Raw genomic sequence first — 19633 nt, forward strand, 5'->3', positions numbered from 1 at the left:
CCAAACTGGCCTGTGGAAAACTGCTTCCTGACCCCAAGGCAGCGATCGGCATTACCCTGGGCGTGTAAGAAGGGGCCACGAGAACTAAGCACAGATGTAACCCTCCAGCATTGCTGTCAGGTGACCATCTAGCCTCTGCTTAAAAACCTCCAAAGAAGGAGAGCCCACCACCTCCCGAGGAAGCCTGTTCCACTGAGGGGCCACTCTAACTGTCAGGAAGTTCTTCCTAATGTTTAGCAAAAAAATTATTTTGATTTAATTCCAGCCCATTGGTTCTGGTCCAACCTTCTGAGGTCAGACCAGAACCCGCATTTGCCTTTTTTGCCTTTTTAGCCCAAAACCGCATTTGCCTTTTTAGCTACCACATAACACTGCTGACTCATGTTCAGTGTATAGTCTACTAAGACCCCTAGATCCTTTTCGCACATACTACTGCCAAGACACGTCTCCCCCATCCTATAATTATGCATCTGATTTTTCCTTCCTATATGCAGAACTTTGCATTTATCTCTGTTGAAATTCATTGTATCTTTTTAGCCCAGTTTTCCAGCCTGTCAAGATCATCCTGTATCCTGACTGTGTCTTCAACCGTATTTGCTACCCTCCCAATTTAATATCATCTGCAAATTTAATAAGCATTCCCTCTATTCCTTCATCTAAATCACTTATAAAATTGTTGAATAGAACAGGTCCCAGGACTGATCCCTGAAGAACTCCACTTGTCGCTCTTCTCCAAGAGGATGAGAAGCCATTAACTAGCACTCTTTGGGTGTGATCTGTCTACCAGTTACAGCTCCACCTAATAGTAATAGGATCCAAACCACATTTTGCCAACTTGTCAACAAGGATGTTATGTGGAACCTTACTGAAATCGAGGTAAACCATGTCTACAGCATTCCCCTGATCCAGCAAGGTAGTAACTTTCTCAAAAAAAGAGATAAGGTTAGTCTGACATGACTTGTTCTTGAGAAACCCATGCTGGCTCTTAGTAAGCACAGTCTTCCTTTCTGAATGCTCATGGACTGACTGTTTGATAAGTTGTTCTAAAACTTTTCCAGGTATAGCTTCAAGCTGATGGGTCGGTAGTTACCTGGATCCTCCCTTTTCCCCTTCTCGAAGATGGGGACAACATTTGCCCACCTCCAATCTTCTGGCATCTCGCCTGATCTCCAAGAATTCTCAAAAACAATGGGCAGAGGCTCAGAAATTACGTCTGCGAGTTCTTTTAGTACTCTAGGGTGCAATTCATGTGGCCCTGAGGAGGACTTAGTTCCATTTAAAGAAACTAGGTGTTTATGTACTACCTCCAAGCTGATCCTAGGCTGTAACTTTCTCCCCCCATCATGTGTTCTGTTATCGCCATGTTGAGCACCATCTCCCTTGCCGGAGAAGACTGAGGAAAAGTAGGAATCGAGCAGTTCTGCCCTCTCTTCATCGCCTGTTACATTTTCACGTCCCTGTCCCTGCAATGGGCCTAGCACATCTTTGCTCTTTTTCTTACTTTGAACATAAGCAAAGAACCCTTTTTTGTTGTTTTTAGCATCTCTCGCTAGCCTAAATTCATACTGAGCTTTAGCTTTTCTAATGTTCTCCCTGCAAGCATTGGTAATTTGTTTATATTCATCCCTTGTTATAAGGCCCTCTTTCCATTTCCTAAATGAGTCTTTTTGCTTTCTCAATTCATTAGAAAGCTGTTTATGGAGCCACCGTGGCTTCTTTAGGCTCCTCCCATTTTTCCTTCTCATAGGAATAGTTTGTGATTGTGCTTTCAATATTTCGCTTTTAAGAAGCTCCCTCCCCTCTTGAACTCCCTTCTCCTTAAGTATTTCTGACCATGAGATTCTACCCAGGAGAGCTTTCAGTTTGTGAAAAAATTGCTTTCCTGAAGTCCAACCTATATATGTCTGACTGCATACAGCTTTTCCCTTTCCCAAGACTGTAAATTCCAAAATTACATGGTCGCTGCTACCCAGGATGCCCACTGCTTTCACCTCGTCCACCAGTTCTTCCCTGTTGGTGAGAATCAAGTCCAAGATAGCGGAGCCCCTTGTTTTCCTCTCTACTTTCTGAAAAATGAAGTTGTCAGCAAGACTAGTCAGGAATTTATTTGACCTTTCATCTTTAGCAGAGTTAGACTTTCAACAGATATCTGGGTAATTGAAATCTCCCATGACCACTGTGTCCCATCTCTTTGTGAACTTTGTAATTTGTTCTAGGAGTGTCTTATCCAAGTCCTCTGCTTTGCTTGGTGGTCTATAGCAGACCCCCACCATAATATCACTAGTATTTCTTACTCCTTTTATTTTTACCTAGAGACTCTCAACAGAACTTCACTGCTCAGATACATGTATTTCCTCACAAGTATATACCTCCTTTACATATAATGCTACTACTCTCCCCTTCCTTATTTGTCTATCCTTTTTGAACAAGTTGTATCCCTCAATCCTCGTATTCCAATTGTGACTGTCATTCCATGAAGTTTCTCTAATGCCTATTATGTCATAGTCCCCTTCCTCTATTACAACTTAAAGTTCCTCCTGCTTGTTTCCCATACTCTGTGCATTAGCGTAGAGACATCGGAAGCCAAGTGTTATATGCCCTGAGGTTTTTGTTTCTGTGCTTACCTGTGAATTAATGTTTCCTAGCATATGTTCCACTCCCTGCAGGTCTTCAGTGTTCCCTTTTCCAGTTATAGGCTCCTGATGACACCATCTATGAAGCCAGTCATTTATTTGCAGCACTCTTCTTTCCCTTCCTAAACCATGGCCTATGACAGGAAGAACTGACGAAAACACAACCTGTGCTCACAGGTCCTTAACCTTTTTACCCAGAGCCACATAGTCTCTTTTAATGTGTCCTGGATTGTGCCCGGCAATATAATTTTTTCCCACATATATCAGGAAGAAGGGATAATAATCTATGGGTTTGATAAGTCTTCCTACCCTTTCTGTCACATCCTGCACGCATGCACCTGATAGACAGCATACCTCTCGAGATGACAAGTCCGGTCAGTGCACTTTACCCTCTACCCCTCTCAGTAGGGCGTCCCCAATTACCAACACACGCCTTCTCCTATATTGAGGAATGGAAGCTCAAGTCCTCTCGTCCGCAGGGGCCTCAGAAATTTCTTTCAAAGTTCGAGGATTCTGGAGGAATCGCTCTTGATCCAGTGGTTCAGAATCAACATCTATGGGGAGATCCTGGAACCGATTGCTTAGCATCAGAGGCTCAGAGTGTCTCCTGATTATCCTGCTCCTGTGGGTGACTTTCTTCCAGGTGCCCGCCTCTTGCATTGGGTGCTCCTCCAAATCCTGAGATGCCTTTCCCTCCTCCTCCTCATGTTACCCTCTAAAAAGTGGTTCATACATTCTGTCCATGTACTCTTCACCTTCCCTTATTAAATTGAGTGTGGACAAGCATGCCTCAAGTCTCTGTATCTTCTCCTCCAGTAGGGCTACCAACTTACACTTGCTGCAAGTGTAGTTGCTGTTACCCTCAGGTAAGAAGACAAACATGCTACAGACTGAACATGTCACTGCCTCAGCTCTCTCGCCAGCCATGCTGCTGCAATCCATTTCAGAGGTGGTTCAGGTTTCCCCTGCCAAACTGCCTCAGAAGACAACTTATGAAAGGTTGGCAGAAGGGGCAGGGGGAGCCTAACACCTATAAGATGTAAGAGATACTCAGCTTCTAACAGGGCCCACTGGCCAGACCCACAGGCTAAGAGCCCCAGGGAAGAATCCTCTAGTGAGGAGGAGTCCAATTCAAGGCTCACCCAGCAGAGGCCGGGGGGGGGGGGGAGCAGTCAGCCCCAGGCAAAACAGACACTCCCCGATTAGCAACAATCACCGTCCCCTGTTAGTTCCGACGCAGGCAAAAGAGACAAACAGAAAAAAACCCACTTCAACTGGCACCACTTTGCAGCAGGCTCTGTGCACTCACACACACACACACCCAAACACTGTCCTCCCACACAGTAACCTCAGCTAATTCCCCAGCAGTTAAGGAAGGCAACAGAAAAAGACTCTTTCCTGCTCCCTCTCAGAGCCCAGATGGCTGTCATATTTCTTGATGCCTTTGGGTTATTATGCTGTCAGGGCAGTCTACATTATAAGAAACTCAGTGCTACTGCCAGAAATAACAGCCCAATTGTTCTGGATGACTCTGGTCAGGCCTGGCTTAGATAAAAGCATGTGCTTAAGTGTCTAGTTAGCTTTCTTATATCAAATCGTTTAACTCCTGGCAAGAGGAACACCACAGATATTGTTTTAGGTTTGTTACCTGGTATAGTACACAAGTAATACTTTTACAGAATTTCTGCTTTCATTCTTAGCCTTTATTATTACAATATGATTATTTAGTATTCTTAGTATCCACTCAGGCTCAATATCCACTCAAAAATCATGCCATCCATTGTAACAACTACAAAGACTATTAAGGACAGCAATTGGCATGAGTCTAAAAAAGCATGTTACCCAAAGATAAGAAGGTCACAGGCAAGCAGCTCCTCCTAGGAAGAAGCTTCCTATCAGTTTAGTTTGTCATATTGATAGGATTTCAAAACCTTTTCTTAACAATAACTGTGTCTGTCCCGCATGAAAGGTATGCATATTCTTTGCTAACCTACTATCTTACAACTTCAAACACCAGATAAGGTTGTGTCCATATTTGAAACATCTTCTTAAAATATATAAAAATAGTTCATTCTTGCTACCTCTTATCTTAACAAAGTCTATGTAAAATTAGTGATTACAGGTTTCTCATATCTTTTGACCTTCAACTAATACACCCTCTCAGACACCATCTGTACCTGGGGCTTAATACATTGTATATATTGATATGAGTTAGATGGCTCTAGTGGACAGGATCCTGCGGCTGGTCAGGCCCACTACGTGCTCCCTGGACTCCTGCCCGTCGTGGCTGGTGAAAGCCAGTGGTGACGCATTGGGGGCCCAATTGCAGGATATTATGAATTCATCATTGAGCTCCGGGGTTTTTTCCAGTGCGTTGAAGGAAGCCATAGTGAGGCGTCTTCTGAAAAAACCATCCTTGGACTCCACTGACCCGTCCAGTTACCGCCCAGTATCAAACCTCCCGTTTATGGGAAAGGTGATTGAGCGGGCAGTGGTGGAACAGCTGCAGGTTTTCCTGGAAGAGACCTCTGTCCTGGACCCATACCAGTCCAGTTTCCGTCCGGGCCATGGGATGGAGACAGTGTTGGTTGCCCTCATGGATGACCTCCGTAGGCACCTGGATCGTGGCACGTCAGCGCTGCTGATTTTGTTGGACCTTTCAGCGGCGTTTGACATGGTTGGTCCACCGCCTCGCCGACGTGGGGATTCAAGGGACGGCCTTGCAGTGGCTTGATTCTTTTCTCCACGGTCGGGGACAGAGGGTGGCGCTGGGGGAGAGATTGTCCACACGCCAGCCTTTGGTGTGTGGTGTCCCTCAGGGGGCGATACTCTCTCCCCGTTGTTCATCTTTACATGCGCCCCCTCGCCCAGCTGGTGCGGGTTTTCGGACTGGGTTGTCATCAATACGCAGCTGGTGCAGAGGTTTGGACTGGGTTGTCATCAATATGCGGATGACGCCCAGTTGTATCTGCTGATGGACGATTGACCTGACTCTGCCCCTAATGCCCTGTTGAGAGCTTTGGAGGCCGTGTCTGGATGGGTGGCACAGAGCAGGCTGAAGTTGAATCCCACAAAGACGGAGGTCCTGTTCTTGGGCCATGGGCTGTCGGAGGAGGGGATCCATCTCTCAGCCTTTGGGGGGGGGCACCACTTGTGCCTGTACCATCGGTCAGGAGTTTGGGCGTGATCCTGGATTCCTCTTTATCTATGGAGGCCTAGATTGCGATGGTTGCCCGGGCTGCTTTTTTCCATCTTCGGCAGGCCAGGCGGCTAGCCCCCGTATCTCTCAGCCCAGGACCTAACAACAGTGATCCATGCAACGGTCACCTCCAGGTTGGATTACTGTAACTCGCTCTACGCAGGGCTGCCCTTGGGTTTGATCCGGAGACTGCAGCGGGTCCAGAATGCTGCTGCACGTGTTTTGACGGGTGTTCCTTATAGGAGATGTATTACACCAATTCTGCAGCAGCTCCACTGGCTCCCTGTGGAATTTCGGATTCGGTTCAAGGTGCTGGTTTTGACCTATAAAGCCCTAAACAGACTGGGACCAGCATACCTAAGGGACCGTCTCTCCCCGTATGTGCCCCGGAGAATGCTCCAATCAGCTGGAAAACAGCTGCTGGTGGTCCCTGGCCCCAGGGAGGCTCGGTTGGCCTCAACCAGGGCCAGGGCCTTTTCGGTCCTGGCCCCAACCTGTTGGAACTCTCTGTCTGAGGACACCTGGGCCCGTCAGGATCTTCTATCATTTTGGCAGGCCTGTAAGATGGAGATGTTCCACCAGGTGTGTGGTTGAGGCCAGCATGAGATCCTCACTGAGCCTCCCACCAGCCTCCCACTAAGTGTGGGGTTATGCAGTGTCCACCGGCCGGCTGCCCAACATATGGGTACAGCACGGGGCTATGTAGTGCCCATTTGTTTGCTGACTCACATATGGGTTGCAGTACATTATCTTTCCGCTTCCCTCCTCCTGTATGTTGATGGGCAGGAATCTGGAATTGACCCCATCTTGGGACAGTTATTATCTGTTTGTTGATTTTATGATGAACTGTTGTTTTATTAATTGTTTTCATATGTGTATTATATTTTTATAACTGCTGTACCTCATCCTGAGCCCGCTTGTGGGAAGGGCAGGTTAGAAATGTAATTAATAATAATGATAATGATAATGATAATGATAATGATAAGCTACACAAGGCCATACAACAGTGTTACTCTATTGTTTCATGCCCCTCTCCAAGGTGGTTCTATTCTAGGCCTCTAGTCTCCCTTTGTGGCCTGTCTAGTTATGGGGCTAGGCTAGCCCTATTTCTGAGTGCAAAGGTATCTTGAATGACTTTCTTGATCGTGTCCAGCAACTGTTCCCCTGTAGTTCTAGCGATATCCATGACACTGTGTCAAGTTCCCCTTTTGCCTCCATGGCAAGTTGTACAACATACCTCAGATTCTGATGTGCTTTTCTCCCCCAGTCGCCCACGGCTGTCAATATAGGAGTAGGGAAATGCTCAACAAAGACAAAAGTTGGACTATATTTTAAGGAAGGGGGAGGAGAGACTTCTTCTGTTTTCAGAGGAAATCCAGAGACTTTGTTTCTTGAACAGGAAATCTCTGTTATATTGCTGGGAGCACACACTCTGTTTTCTTTGGAAAGGGAAACCAAATGGGCTTTCTTTCCAAATACAAAGAGTCAGTCCTGACTTTCTGCGGCCTCCTTGATGCAGGCGACACTTTGGAACAGGCCAGGGGCGTCACCGTCCTTTCTGCAGGGAGCAGCTGCTTGGAACCGCCTGCCTCCGTCATAGGCCTGGCTTGGAACCGCCTTACATTTTGTGGGGAGCTTCCAGCCTCTTGTGTTTTGACCCATTTTGCATTGGTTCCTGCTCGTCTTTTACCAAATGCCCTCAGGCTCAACAGCTGTGGAGATCCTGAGGTTCAGGTTCAGGTAAAGCAAATGGGGAACAAAAACAGGCCTTGCCATTTGCTTTTCTGGTGGTTGATTGGCCTCCAAAATGGCTAGGCTTCTCCCCCCCCCCCAAACCCGGTGAATTGGCAACCTTATTCTGGATATGTTAATGAATGTGGAGATCCAGAACAGGATGTAGATGGGACCACATTGGGGATGTCTTTGCCCTGCCCGGGGCGGGGGATCCCCTGCTCCCACCTTCCCACCCCCGCCCCCACTTGCCTGCCAGTGGGGGGGGGCGCTTCTCAGGGTGCCCACCTCGGGTGGCGCAGCGGGCCCCTGGGGCGGCACAGTGCTCCCCCCCAGCAGCACGGCATGCCCCCATTTCATGCCACAGCAGGCCCTTTGGGGGCTGAATCGAACTCGTGGTGGGGTGATTCAGCCGCTTGGGGTGATTACAGCACGGGTCAAAGGGTGCCCAGGCTGCCCTTTGACCTGCATGATGACATCACTCCTGGAAATGATGGCATCACACCAGCCTGGAGCACGTGCACAAGGAGGAACCACCATGGAAGAGCTAGGAAGGCACCAGCGTCCCAATCTCCTGCCGGACCTGGCATCCCTAGACCCCAGAATGAGTCGTCCTGAACCAAAGAGAGATCTGCTTTGCAGAGCTTGGGCAATTGCTGGCCGATAGACAGACACAGGAGGCTGGGCTGCACCGCTGAAGACCCTGCTTGTAGCTCCTCGGGGGGGGGGCATGAACAGGGGTTGAAGCAGCAATAAGCCAGCAGTTGAGGAAGCAGGGCAGAAGTGGGGAGCAGCATCCTCCGGAGCTGTCCTTCTTTTCCTCTCTTACTGTAATGCAGGGGTGATGGAGCAGTTTGCCATCTCTGAAGCCACGCTCATGGCTTGGTCTTCTATGGACGGCGAGGATGTGAGTGTCAACTCCACCCAGGAGAACCCAGCTGGCAACTACAGTGAGAACTATCAGGAGATGATAGAGAACCAGGGTGAGTTGAGCTTTGGGCTTCTGCGCTGAGCAGGGGTGGAGATGGGCTGTGTTTATAGGTAAAAAAAAAAAACCTGGAAGCCAGGACCGTAGCTCTAGGAATTGGTAGCCACTGTATGGTAGGTGGGCAGGCCTACTGCCCCCCCCTTTCTGCCTTCCTCATTCTGATTCGCTCTTCCTCTCCCCCTGCCTGCAGACCACCTGAACCAAGCCCAGTACGACAGCTGGCCCCACTCCTATGTCTCCCAAGGCATGTATTGCTTGGGCTCCTCCGACGCATGGGAGACAAGCGACCAGTCCCTCATCGCTTCCCCAGCTGCTGGCTCCTATCTTGGCCAGAACTTTGAAGAGTCCCAGCCCAGCCTGCAAGAGAGTGTTCTGATCCAGAACAACCTTATCCAGCAGCACCAATTACTGCAGCAGCAGCAGCAGCAGCAGCAGCAACAGTCCCTGCTCCCAAATACTGGCCTTGTGGATGGATGGCCTGCTCAGACAGTTCCCAGCAGTGGTGGTGACTGTGCAGAATCCAGCACCTTTGTAGGTGTCCACGCAGAGGAGGAAGAGAACCCCTTGCTGGAGAAAGCCACCCTGTTGAGCAAGAAGCCCTCGCCAGAGGAGGACGATGTCGTGTGTCGGGACCTGGAGTCCCTTTCCCCTCGGGAGGAGCCAGAGCCTGCTGGCCTCAGCCGCAAGGTCTCTGACGTGACGTCGTCTGGGGTGCAGTCTTTTGACGAGGAGGAAGGCGAAGCCAACAACTGATGCTGCCGTGGAGAACCCTTTGCCATTATGCATGGGGAACATGGGTGGGGGGGAGTGATAGGGAAGCCCCTCTCCAGCTCCTCAAATTCCCTCAGGCACATGAGCACACTTGGGGTTTTGTTTTTTGTTTTCCTTTTCCTTTTACAAAAAGGATAATCCAAGGACTGAAATTGCAGGGCAATGCCAAACCCCCATCTCTCCCTGCCCATATTGGATTGAAGACTCAGGCCTTGGATAGGTGGGCACAGGAAGCTCAGGGAACGGACATCCTCTTGACTCTGGGCACAAGTTGTTCTGGCAAGCAGGGTTGCAGTGCCTGAGACACCGACTCCGGCTTTGTAGGGTGTTGCTGCACTCTGCTAGTGGGGCCTGAGGCCCTCCGGAGACGCAGGGGGTCGTTTGGGTAGAGGAGGAGCAGAAGTGTCTGGCTTCGTAGGCAAGCGTACGTCCAAAACGGCAGCCCCAGCCTCGTCGCCAAGTCTCCGTGTGTAAGTGAGGCGCTGCTAGGAAGGCAACTCTGCTCTTGAGGCTCTGAGTAGCAGGAGGGGGAGGGAGTGACTCTGTGGCCAAGGACGCCGGAACTGGAGGTGAGACTCTGTGGGTACCAACTGTCCAGCAGTGTGGACAGAGCTGCTTCGCCAGTCTGGCTTAAACTGCATTCATTCTCTGGGGAAATCTCCTTCTGCACTTCTGTCTTCTCCACTTGCCTGGGAGCTGGAGAGTGGTTTCCCCCTCCCCTATTTATTACTGGGCACTGCATGCAGGGGTGGGGAAATGGGGGTCATCTGTCTTTAAAATGTAATTTATGCAGACACGGCGTCTTCTTTTCCACTTGCGTGCAGGGAAGACAAGGCAGAGAGGCCAGTGGTAAGCAAGCCCGTATGGTTTCAGTGTCAGTTTTCCAGTTTACATTTTCTGCTTTTTTTCTACACTTTTCGAATGTTTCCAGGTCCTCTAAGCAGCGGCTGCCAGAGAAAAAGGCCGGAGTTGCCCCCTGTGATGAGGTCAGCTCCTCTCTCCCCCCCCTCCCCCCCCCCCAGGTCCTCTGCAGTGCCAAAGCGTTGATGGGGCAGAGACTGAGATGGGATCGACTCGGCTCTGTTCCCCTTCATGTCACTCGCATGCTTTCTTTACCAACCTGTTTTTTGTCATCACAATTGGTGACAATGTTCTTCAAGCATTGACTTGGTCAGGAAGAAGGGGAAAGTCTTTATTTTTATTTTTTTGTGAAAGACAGGAACTCATTTATGGATTATATGTTTTGGGCTAAAGCTGTCCCTCCTTCTCAATTGCTGTTTTGAGGGGTTTATAAGCAAGTTTTTTTCACATTTTTTTTTAATCCTCTGGTCTTCTACAGAGAATAAAAGGGGAGCAAAAAGTAGTGTAGAACAATTACATTAGCCAGGGACAATGAAAAGCAAATGGACATTACTGAAACTGCTGGTATCCCATAAAGAAATTCTCACCAAAGGTGACTTGAGGGCAATCTGGCTGAGAGCACCCTTCTGGAAAACGGCCGTATCTCCTCAGCTCCTATACGGAAGTACTTCTCCAAGCATGCTTCCATTCACAGGAAGTTTATTGTCTGTGCACTTTTGGTGAAGGATCGAGGGAGTTCTTCAGTTCATCGGTTTCAAAAGCCAAGTGGCTCCGTCTTCCCTCTCTGTTGCACTTTACTTGTAGATACCGTTGTGATGTCGGACAAGTGTTCGGGCAGGAGCATACCAGAGCAGATGCATGAAACAAAAGCCTCCCCTGTCCCCATTTCTTCAGCTCTTCCTGTCTCCTTGAGTAGGGGGGCTGCTCAGTTTCTGAGCACTGGGGAGTCGATTTTGCTCTTTCTCGCTTTTAAAAAATATGTTTACATGCTCTGGTGCCAACCTCTGAAGGCAAAGAGGGTTGAGCACAATGTTGCTCTGAATGTGAGCGGCAAAGCCTCGTGTTCCCGTGTTTCTTTTCAACTGCTGCGTTCTGGCTCCCCGTTGGTGTGGGGGAATTTTGCCTGCAGTGACAATGTGGAAATGAAGGAAGCGCAGAGGGCTTTTCTCTGCATACAAAAGGAGAGAATTCCAGGTGCCCCAGCGATTTTGGAGCCTTCAGGATATCCAGGAAAGCTTTGGGATTATTCCCAGTTTGGGCAGGGAGGGGAGAGCTCCAGGCAGCCTGCGGCGTCTCCCCTCCAAACTTTTGCTCCATGTGCCTATCCAGGACCAGGACTTCACCCCCTGGATGTTTACCGTAATCACATTTCAGTGTCAACGTATTTTCCTGTCACCTTGGCGCTCATGGGACTCGAGACAAAGTGGCTCACGTTGTTTCGCTCTGTTCTTTTAATGTCTTTTTTTTAACAAAAAATGCAAACTGTGTGCATTTGGGTTCTATGTGACACATGCTTGGGAGATGTATATTTGGTTTGAGAGACAATAGAAAGGGGCACATTACATGGAGAATAAGTAAAAAGCAACACGAGAGAGGTAGTTGAGGGAGCAGGATGGGGGATTGTATCTGTGGAGAGTGGAATCAAGAAGTTCAGCTCAGCTGTAGAATTCTTCTAGAAAGTCCTAAGAAAAAAGACACTATTCTTTATTTTAAATTTTGGGAGAGATATCTATAGAAACCTCATTTCAGAACAATTAAACTGCGCACACACCCCTTTTTTGCTCCAAAAGGAGTCTTGCCTTTTTGTAAATCTAAAATATTTCCCATTGGCTCCTGAATTTAGATTTGGGATAGGGCCACTTCTATCTCTACCCCTCTCTGAAAAATTTGCTGAGGCGAAGAAGAGTTTCCCTCAATTTGTGGCTGGCCTGTCCTCCAATCAGAATACTTCCTAAACGGCACCACTCCTCTGAGTGTGTTCAGTTGTACCCAAGGTCAAGAGCAAGAGATATACAGGAGCTCGTTCAGGTAGGCAGGACTATTCTTCGGCTTCTTCCACACAGCAATAATTCTCTAGGTAGGTCTCGTTGCATTGAATGCTTTGGCAGTGGGGCATCCACGCAGCAATATTACTCATACGTTTCTTGCTTTAGCCCCCCCCCCCCATGGCAAGCATTCCTTCCCCAAAGCCTTACAACCTGAGGGATTTCTCAGGCTTTTGCTAGATTGCTACAGTGCTATAACATTATAACAATCTATTGCCATAGCCTAGTAGCACTTCTGAATTCCTAGCTTTCATTTAAAAAGACATGTCTCTAAGCCCTTCTCATATCTCCAAAGCAAAAGGAGCTAGAGAATTTTCAGAAAATGAAAACGAGGATTTTAGTGGAACTTAATGGATCATGACAACAGACCATTGTATCATTATTGTAACAATCTAGCAACTGCCTGTTTTAAGTGGGAGGGGGGAACCTCAGTTGAGGCAAGGAAAATGGTCTTCACACGGGTGCAGCATTGAAAAAATGTGCCCCTGCCTATCCTTAGGGGAAGGCACTTTGGCTGGGATTGGTCCAGAAAGATAGTATCGAACCAGGTTTTGAAAAGATGGAAGCCAAGCAGGGTAGAACTCAGAATGAGAATGCTGGGGGCAGTGTCGTGTGCCTGATTTAAAAAAAATACCTGCTGTGGTTTGGATGCCAGATAAGTATAAAACCTCTGTGTGGAAGGAACCTTAGCAATAATAGGTCTGTCTCTCTGAACAGAGGTTCTCACCAAAGAGCAGTGGACGAGGGGGAGGTGTTTTCCAACTGAGCTACCAGGTGTCTACAGGTGCAGAAATCCCCCCCCCCCCCGCCGCTCCCTTCAGGCCACTTTCTCAGCCTGGTCTTGGAATCCAACTGGGGGAGGGGCACCTGAAGGCAGAGACTTGTGGGTAAAGGCCCGAGCCCCCCTCTTAACCCCCTCAGCTGGAAATACCAATCTTACTCCCTGCACGACTGCTTGGCAGCCATCTGAGAAAGGAAGACGCACGCCAAAACAGAAGATTTCTCCACCTCCCTAACAGGCTAACTCCTGCTCTCGGCATCTGTCTGGGGCTGCTTCAAACAAAAGAGTTTTGGGAACTTTGCTGTAGTCCATGAATGCAGGAGCCACATTTGAGCGGTGCATGTGCGGAAGTGTGTGCTTCAGCCACTTGGTTTCTTTAAAATACACAAAATAGTGAAAAGGGAAAATATACACATGCCCTGTTCAGAACTGACATACGCAGCATATTTTGTTCTCTGCTACAGCCCTTCCCTGCCCCCTCCCTGGTGTTGCTTCTAATTTTATATGCAGTGGACTTCTTGCTGTTAGGTGTTGAGCATATCAAGTGATATTTGGGTTGTGGAGAATTAACTGTCCTTTGCTCATGTGTGAGGCATCCTTTTCAGGGTACCCGGCGTCTTATGCATGTAACAAACACCGATTATGCTGATTATGCTCCCACTGCATGTCCAGGGCTATCCTTGAAAGCATTAAAAATACCCAGATTTTTTGGATTAAAAATAAATAAAGCAGAATTTGGCTCAGTTCCAAAGACCCACCATTTCCCCAAGATCCCTGTTTTTTGTTTCATTAGCTTATTCTTCAGGCTGCTGCCATTTCTTGATGAATTGCAGTCAGGTGTCGCTGGAAGGTGCAAAGAAGTGCAAGGTGGTAATTCGCCCTGATGGCTGGCTTTACACAAGTTTGTTGTCTGTTTTTTTTTAAAAAAAAATACACCAAGTCATAAAAGATAAAATGCCCTGAAGGGCTAGATCCATAAATGGCTGTCAGGCTCAGCAAGGCTTACTTATGGAAAACAGTCTGTGGGGGACAGGGAACGTGGAGGGTGCTGCTGGGTGACAGTGTGATGTCACTTCTGGGGAAAACCTGGAAGTGACTTCACACCTCCCCAGGAATCACTGAAAGGTGCACGTTTCCAGCCATTCCTAGGGCAGGCGCGTGCCGTCTCCAGGTTTTCCCTGCAAGTGGTGTTTCAGCATCACCCAACGGCATTTTTAAATTTTTCCCCTCCTGCCAGCTGCTAGAGTGGTGGTGGTGGGAAACAGGGCCCCCCGCCTTCAGTGGGCTCACTCCAGGCAAGCAGCCTACAATTCCTCCTTCCCTGGGGCAAGAGATCTGCCCCTTCCCCAGCAATAGCAAATAATGTGTTGCCACGTGCTGCTCCCGGCCTGGGCCTTTTCTGCCCCCACCCAGAAAGCATCCAGGGATGCCAGCCTCTGACCTGGAATCCCAGCCGGAGCCCACCTGATTTGACCCTGATTTCCCAAATGTTGGCAGAGTAATGAGAGAAATTGGTCCGGTGGGCCTTTAATTACTCCAGGCCCTATTCAACAGTCCTGCCTTGCTGGTTGCCAGCACTGGACAAGCTGGAAAAAACTTAAGAGTAAGAGGGTCCCCCCCCCTCCAAATGACTATTTAATGGTCTCCTGTTTCTCATCTGGAAGCTGCTTATGACCCAGCTCCGCCGTCTTTCTCCCAGAGTTAGAGCCACAGTAGATGTGGAGTGTCTCCCTGAAGGTTTGGGGGTTTTTTTACTTCAATGCAGACACAATATTATCAGCACGAGAGGAGGAACGCGGTACTCATGAGACAACAGTTCATGGATGTTTTTCCTTAACTTCGGTTACCTGAGATGTCTGAATGTGGCCATGTTAGTTTTTTAAGTGGGTTTTTAATTGAGATATAGAAATCCTATGTGGTTTCTATTGACTGGCAATTTGCATGCCTTGAAATCAAAAGCAAAGAGAAAGTAATAAAGACTCAGTTTAATGCAGATATGGTTAATATGACTGGAATGTAAAATGTATCCTATCCCATAGAAAAAGGATGAGACAGGAGGCACAAAGGGGGAAATTCAGATGAACTTCGCAGCCAGCGAACCTCACAAGGAGACAAAATGCATCAGGCTTTTAGCATAACAGTGTTTGAGGAGGAACAACATTCCCAGATGACCCCTTTTCATGATGCTTTGAAAGTTAATGGACACTTGTTCCATTAATCCAGAGAACAGAGAGAGACAACAGGGTCTGAGATGCGAAGGCAATTAGAAATGACTGGGGAGGGGGCGGCCCCAATTGCCTTCACATCTCAGACTCTATTGTACCGAACATCTGGAGGCAGAAACGATTTGTATTCTCTCTAGTATTAGATTATTTGCATTCGAAGGCCCAGATTACCCTACTGGAAAGCATTGCGATGGAGGTAATACAAAACGTTTCTGATGTTTTAATCTGTAGAGGGATGCTCACAGACCCCAGCTATGATGTCATGAAACAAAACCATCCCCAGTGTGTGTGCCCTGAAGACCCCAAGTCTACATGTGATTCAGGGTACCTAGCTAGAGGTGGCAGCTATTCTGGATTAATTATTGCAGTGGTCCCCAACATGGTGCCTGTGCGTATAGAGTTGCCATATGCCCATTTCTAGTCCTCCGATGCTGTTCAGTGGAGCAGGGGGGCATCACACCACTCTAGGAATGCTCCAGAATTCTATGGTTTTTCCCATAGAGATGAGGAAAATCCTAGACTGGCATGTGATGGATGGTGGCATTACTTGTGGGTTCCTAGCTGGAGGTGTCATTGAGGTGATGTGTGACATTCTTTTGCTAGCCAGCCCCTGCTCCTGCCAATGTTGGAACTGGGGCTGACAACTCTGTGTGGGTCCCTTTCTGCCCGCTGCTTTTACTTTCAGCTGCCCCCTGCTCTGTACTGTGCTTAGATTTGTCAGTGCCTGGTAAGGTTGCCAGCCTCCAGGTGCTGCTGGGTGAGTTCCCAAAGTTACAGCTGATTAGAGTTGCCAACCTGTAGGTGGGGCCTGGAGATCTCCCAGAACTTCAGCTGATCTCCAGAGGTTAATCCCCCTGGAGAAAACGGATGTTTTGGAGGGTGGACTCTGGCATTATGCCTTGCCTTCCCCAGGTTCCACTTCCAAATCTCCAGAAATTTACCAACCCAGAGACGGCAGCCCCAGTGCTTGATGCTCTTAAGATGTAGCTCAAGTGTATATAGTTGGAAAGGAAGAAACAAACCTCTGACTGGGCTGTACTACGGGAGGGGGGAGGGGTTCATATACCTGGATGTTTTTTCATAGTTACATTTTAAAAACAATCCCTGCACGTAGGAAACTAGATGGTGGGGGGAGGGGTTCCCGCCTGACCTCTCAGCAGCAGCCCCTGACACCCCCCCCCACTGCTGTTTGCTAGGGTGGCGGGGAGCCAAGCTTCGTTGTAGGAGTGACGGTGTTAGGCTGCTTCAGGGATGAACTTAGAAGTGACATCATTGCATCAACATGACATTTGAGGATTGACTGGAGACTATGGTAAAACCATAGAGGAAAAACCTCCAGTGAAGTTTCCAGTGAATCCTAGAGTGTCATGTTGATGCAATGATGTCACTTCTAGGTTCATTGCTCTGCTGGTACGGTTGGCAGGCCGAGCCTGTCAACCAGCAGGAGGGTTGAGGGGGGGGACACGAGGGGGCATGTGCTGTCAGTGCTATCACTGTGTTACTTCCGGTACAACCCGTAAGTGACAATGGGTAGCTCTCGGAATTGGCAGAAACTCTGTGGTTTTACCACAGGCCAGTAGCTTTTTTATTTCTATTTTTCTCCTCCTGCGCCTTGGAACGGCAGCGGGTAACAGCAGCAATCAGCAGGAAGCCTCCCAACACAATGTGAGGTCTGACAATCGCATCTGGCATTGCCCTCCCTTGTCCTCACCTACTTCAGTCTTCCGCTGGGTGCCAGCAACTGTGGCAGCCCTAACTTGACTTGCTAGTTTTTGTGTGGCAGAACATTCAGGCCTCTTCCTGCATGGCTGAAAGTGGTACAGCCCAGATCCCAGTTTATTACTGTGAGAATTAGGCCTGGGAAACAATGGTGTTCTCTCAAACCGTTCTCCCTCCAGCCCCACCCCAATGATGCAGGGCTGGTTTCCGCCCAAACCTATTTCTTTTGACATCAGCTCCTTTCCCTTTTATCATTTTCATGAAAAATTCAAGCCCTCTGTATCCCAAAGCCCACTTAGACAATCCTGGAGCCTTTGTAGTAATTCTGTATCGTTCCATCAGTTGAAGAAACCATGTTATATGGAAAGAAACAAAAACCGTTTTGTGGATTATGAATTAGCAATTCCTCCCTTTTCCCCCTGGTTTAATTGTAGGTTTGCCGTCTCTCAGTTGGGAAATTCCTGGATATTGAGGGTGGGGGTGGGGGGTGGAACCTGGGGAGGCTGGGGTTTGGTGAGGGGAGGGGTCTCGGCAGGCTATAATGTTATAGAGCCCATCCGCGAAAGCAGTTCTTTTCTCCCGGGGGGGGGGACTTACCTCTGCAAATGTAATCCCAGGAGATCTTCCAGGAGTCCCACATGGAGGCTGTCAGCCCAAGGACTTGTACCTGAAGAGGGAGTGTCACCAGAGTATCCTTTGTGTGAGGGGGAGAAGTCGCCAAGAAACAAAATGAGCCCCCCAAATAATTTTGCAAAAAGCAGGGCTCTTCAAACAGCCTTTTCCAATTGTAAGTGGATGTTAACAGTGGCTGTATATAAGGAAATAGGAGAGAATGGTGAATTCATGCATGCTCAAAAGTAACCAAAAGTTCCATTTGTTGCAGATCGTATTTAATGTGACTTTTCGGGGAGGAACGTGGGATTGAGGGGAAAGCAAGGCAAGAAGTGGGTCTGCCGTGAGGACTGTCTCACCATGCACTTGTCCCAGGGCCACCCACCCCTTAATAGACAAAAAACAGATTGGCCTTTGGTCTTCCAGGTTAAAAAAAAAGAGGGGGGTCTTTGCTTTAAACTATTTCGCTGGCTATTCTCCGCATGTTTTGATAATGTGACTTATGAGAATATATATAAATATATATCTATATATGCCATATATATAAATATATATGTGTAACTATACATATAGCTATTAAAATGATATGGCATTTCATGCCAGGTTCTGGTTAGAGCCACCAAGCAAGAGGGATCATTGCCCACTATGGCATGTAAGGACATCATAAAGTTACTGCTATTAAACGGCACGTGGTTTTTGCCATTGTGGTTGGTGGAATTGTGTGTTATTTCTGTGGGGATTTTTTACCAAAGGCATCTTGTATGCTCCAAAGAGGCGCCAAAGGTTAAGAGAGAGCAGCATGAGAAGAGAGAGAAAATACGGACAAGGCTAAAGGAAAGAAAGCACCAAAGGTATTTCTTTCCACAAAATGTTTTGAGACTTGAGTGACATTGTTCTATATGTAATCTTCATGCTTTGTGCCTGGAACATGGTACTCTCCCAAGAACAGAGGGTTATCAGCTTCGTGCTGGGGGCAGGTGGGTGGTGGGAGGGAACGCCTGAACAAAAAGGGTGTGCGTGTGCAATCTGCATCCCAGGCACAATGACACCCCTTCCAAAGTGACCCGGAAGGACCATCGTCATGCCAGAGTTTGGGGCAAATGCTACTGTATCAACCCAACCCAACAATGTCACTGCTGGTTCACTCCAGAATTTATCTCTCTGCCAGTGATGCTGATCACCCCACGCCCCAAATGGAAGTCCCCGTCTCTCCCACCCCCTGCCAATTACTAGGAAGGAAAGGTGGGATAAAAATGCTTAAGTAAGATATTACTGTATTTTGGAGTTGGAAGAACAACAAGTTACTGTAACTGTGTAGTGGACAATAAAAGTGACAGCCTCTCACATTTAGGTGCTTACTTCATAGGCACCTCATTGGTCCACATTGGTCCTCTTACCCTCTCGGTAAGTAGTAAGGAAAGTTCCCCTCCCTTCTAGGATTGGGGAACCCAGCGCTCACCTTCCCGGTGCTCCCAGGACACACGTGTGGTCCCATGCCCGTACAATGATGTCGATTCTGGGGAGTGACGTTATTGCGCAAGGCTGGGGAGTGTGTGCGTGCTTTGCAGCGGGCCAATTTGGGCCAAATCAAGCCTGTTTGGGGCCCAACTCGGCCCACTGCAAAGCACGCACACTCCCCAGCCTTGCGCAATAACGTCACTCCCCAGAATCGACATCATTGTGCGGGCATGGGACCACACGTGTGTCCTGGGAGCACCGGGAAGGTGAGCGCTGGGTTCCCCCCTTCGCACGGGGAGGATAAGAGGACCTGGCAATCCCAGAAGGGAGGCACTTTCCTCAGGACAGCAGCACGTGTCATCCTGTGAGAAATAGCCAGTTATGGGGGAGACACACAGAACACGGCCATCTCATAACCTGAGGTAAATTCTGCTAGACTTTACAGCCATTTTGGGCAGGAGCACCATGTTTAACAGAAACATCTCGGTTGGACCTTAGCGTCCGTCTACGCAACAGAGTAACTGAACAGCTGGAAGAAAGTGTCCTCAGCCAGGTTACTCTGTTCTTTTAAAATAAGACAAAAACGTTAGGATTTCTGTTCATTCTTTAT

General features: G+C 48.3%; 1 protein-coding gene across 1 annotated transcript in view; it reads left to right on the plus strand.

Annotated features, from left to right (window-relative positions):
• Nucleotides 1–10471, plus strand: part of FAM131B (family with sequence similarity 131 member B) — a 129000-nt gene extending 118529 nt beyond the window's left edge. The window contains exons 6-7 of the mRNA XM_055003090.1: nt 8403–8546; nt 8742–10471. Of these exons, the coding sequence (XP_054859065.1) occupies nt 8403–8546; nt 8742–9304 (707 nt within the window). The 3' untranslated portion in view covers nt 9305–10471. The remainder of the gene's footprint in view (nt 1–8402; nt 8547–8741) is intronic.
• Nucleotides 10472–19633: the final 9162 nt, after the last annotated feature.

The sequence above is a fragment of the Eublepharis macularius genome, chromosome 18 (genome assembly GCF_028583425.1).
Source record: "Eublepharis macularius isolate TG4126 chromosome 18, MPM_Emac_v1.0, whole genome shotgun sequence".
Lineage (NCBI taxonomy): Eukaryota > Metazoa > Chordata > Lepidosauria > Squamata > Eublepharidae > Eublepharis > Eublepharis macularius.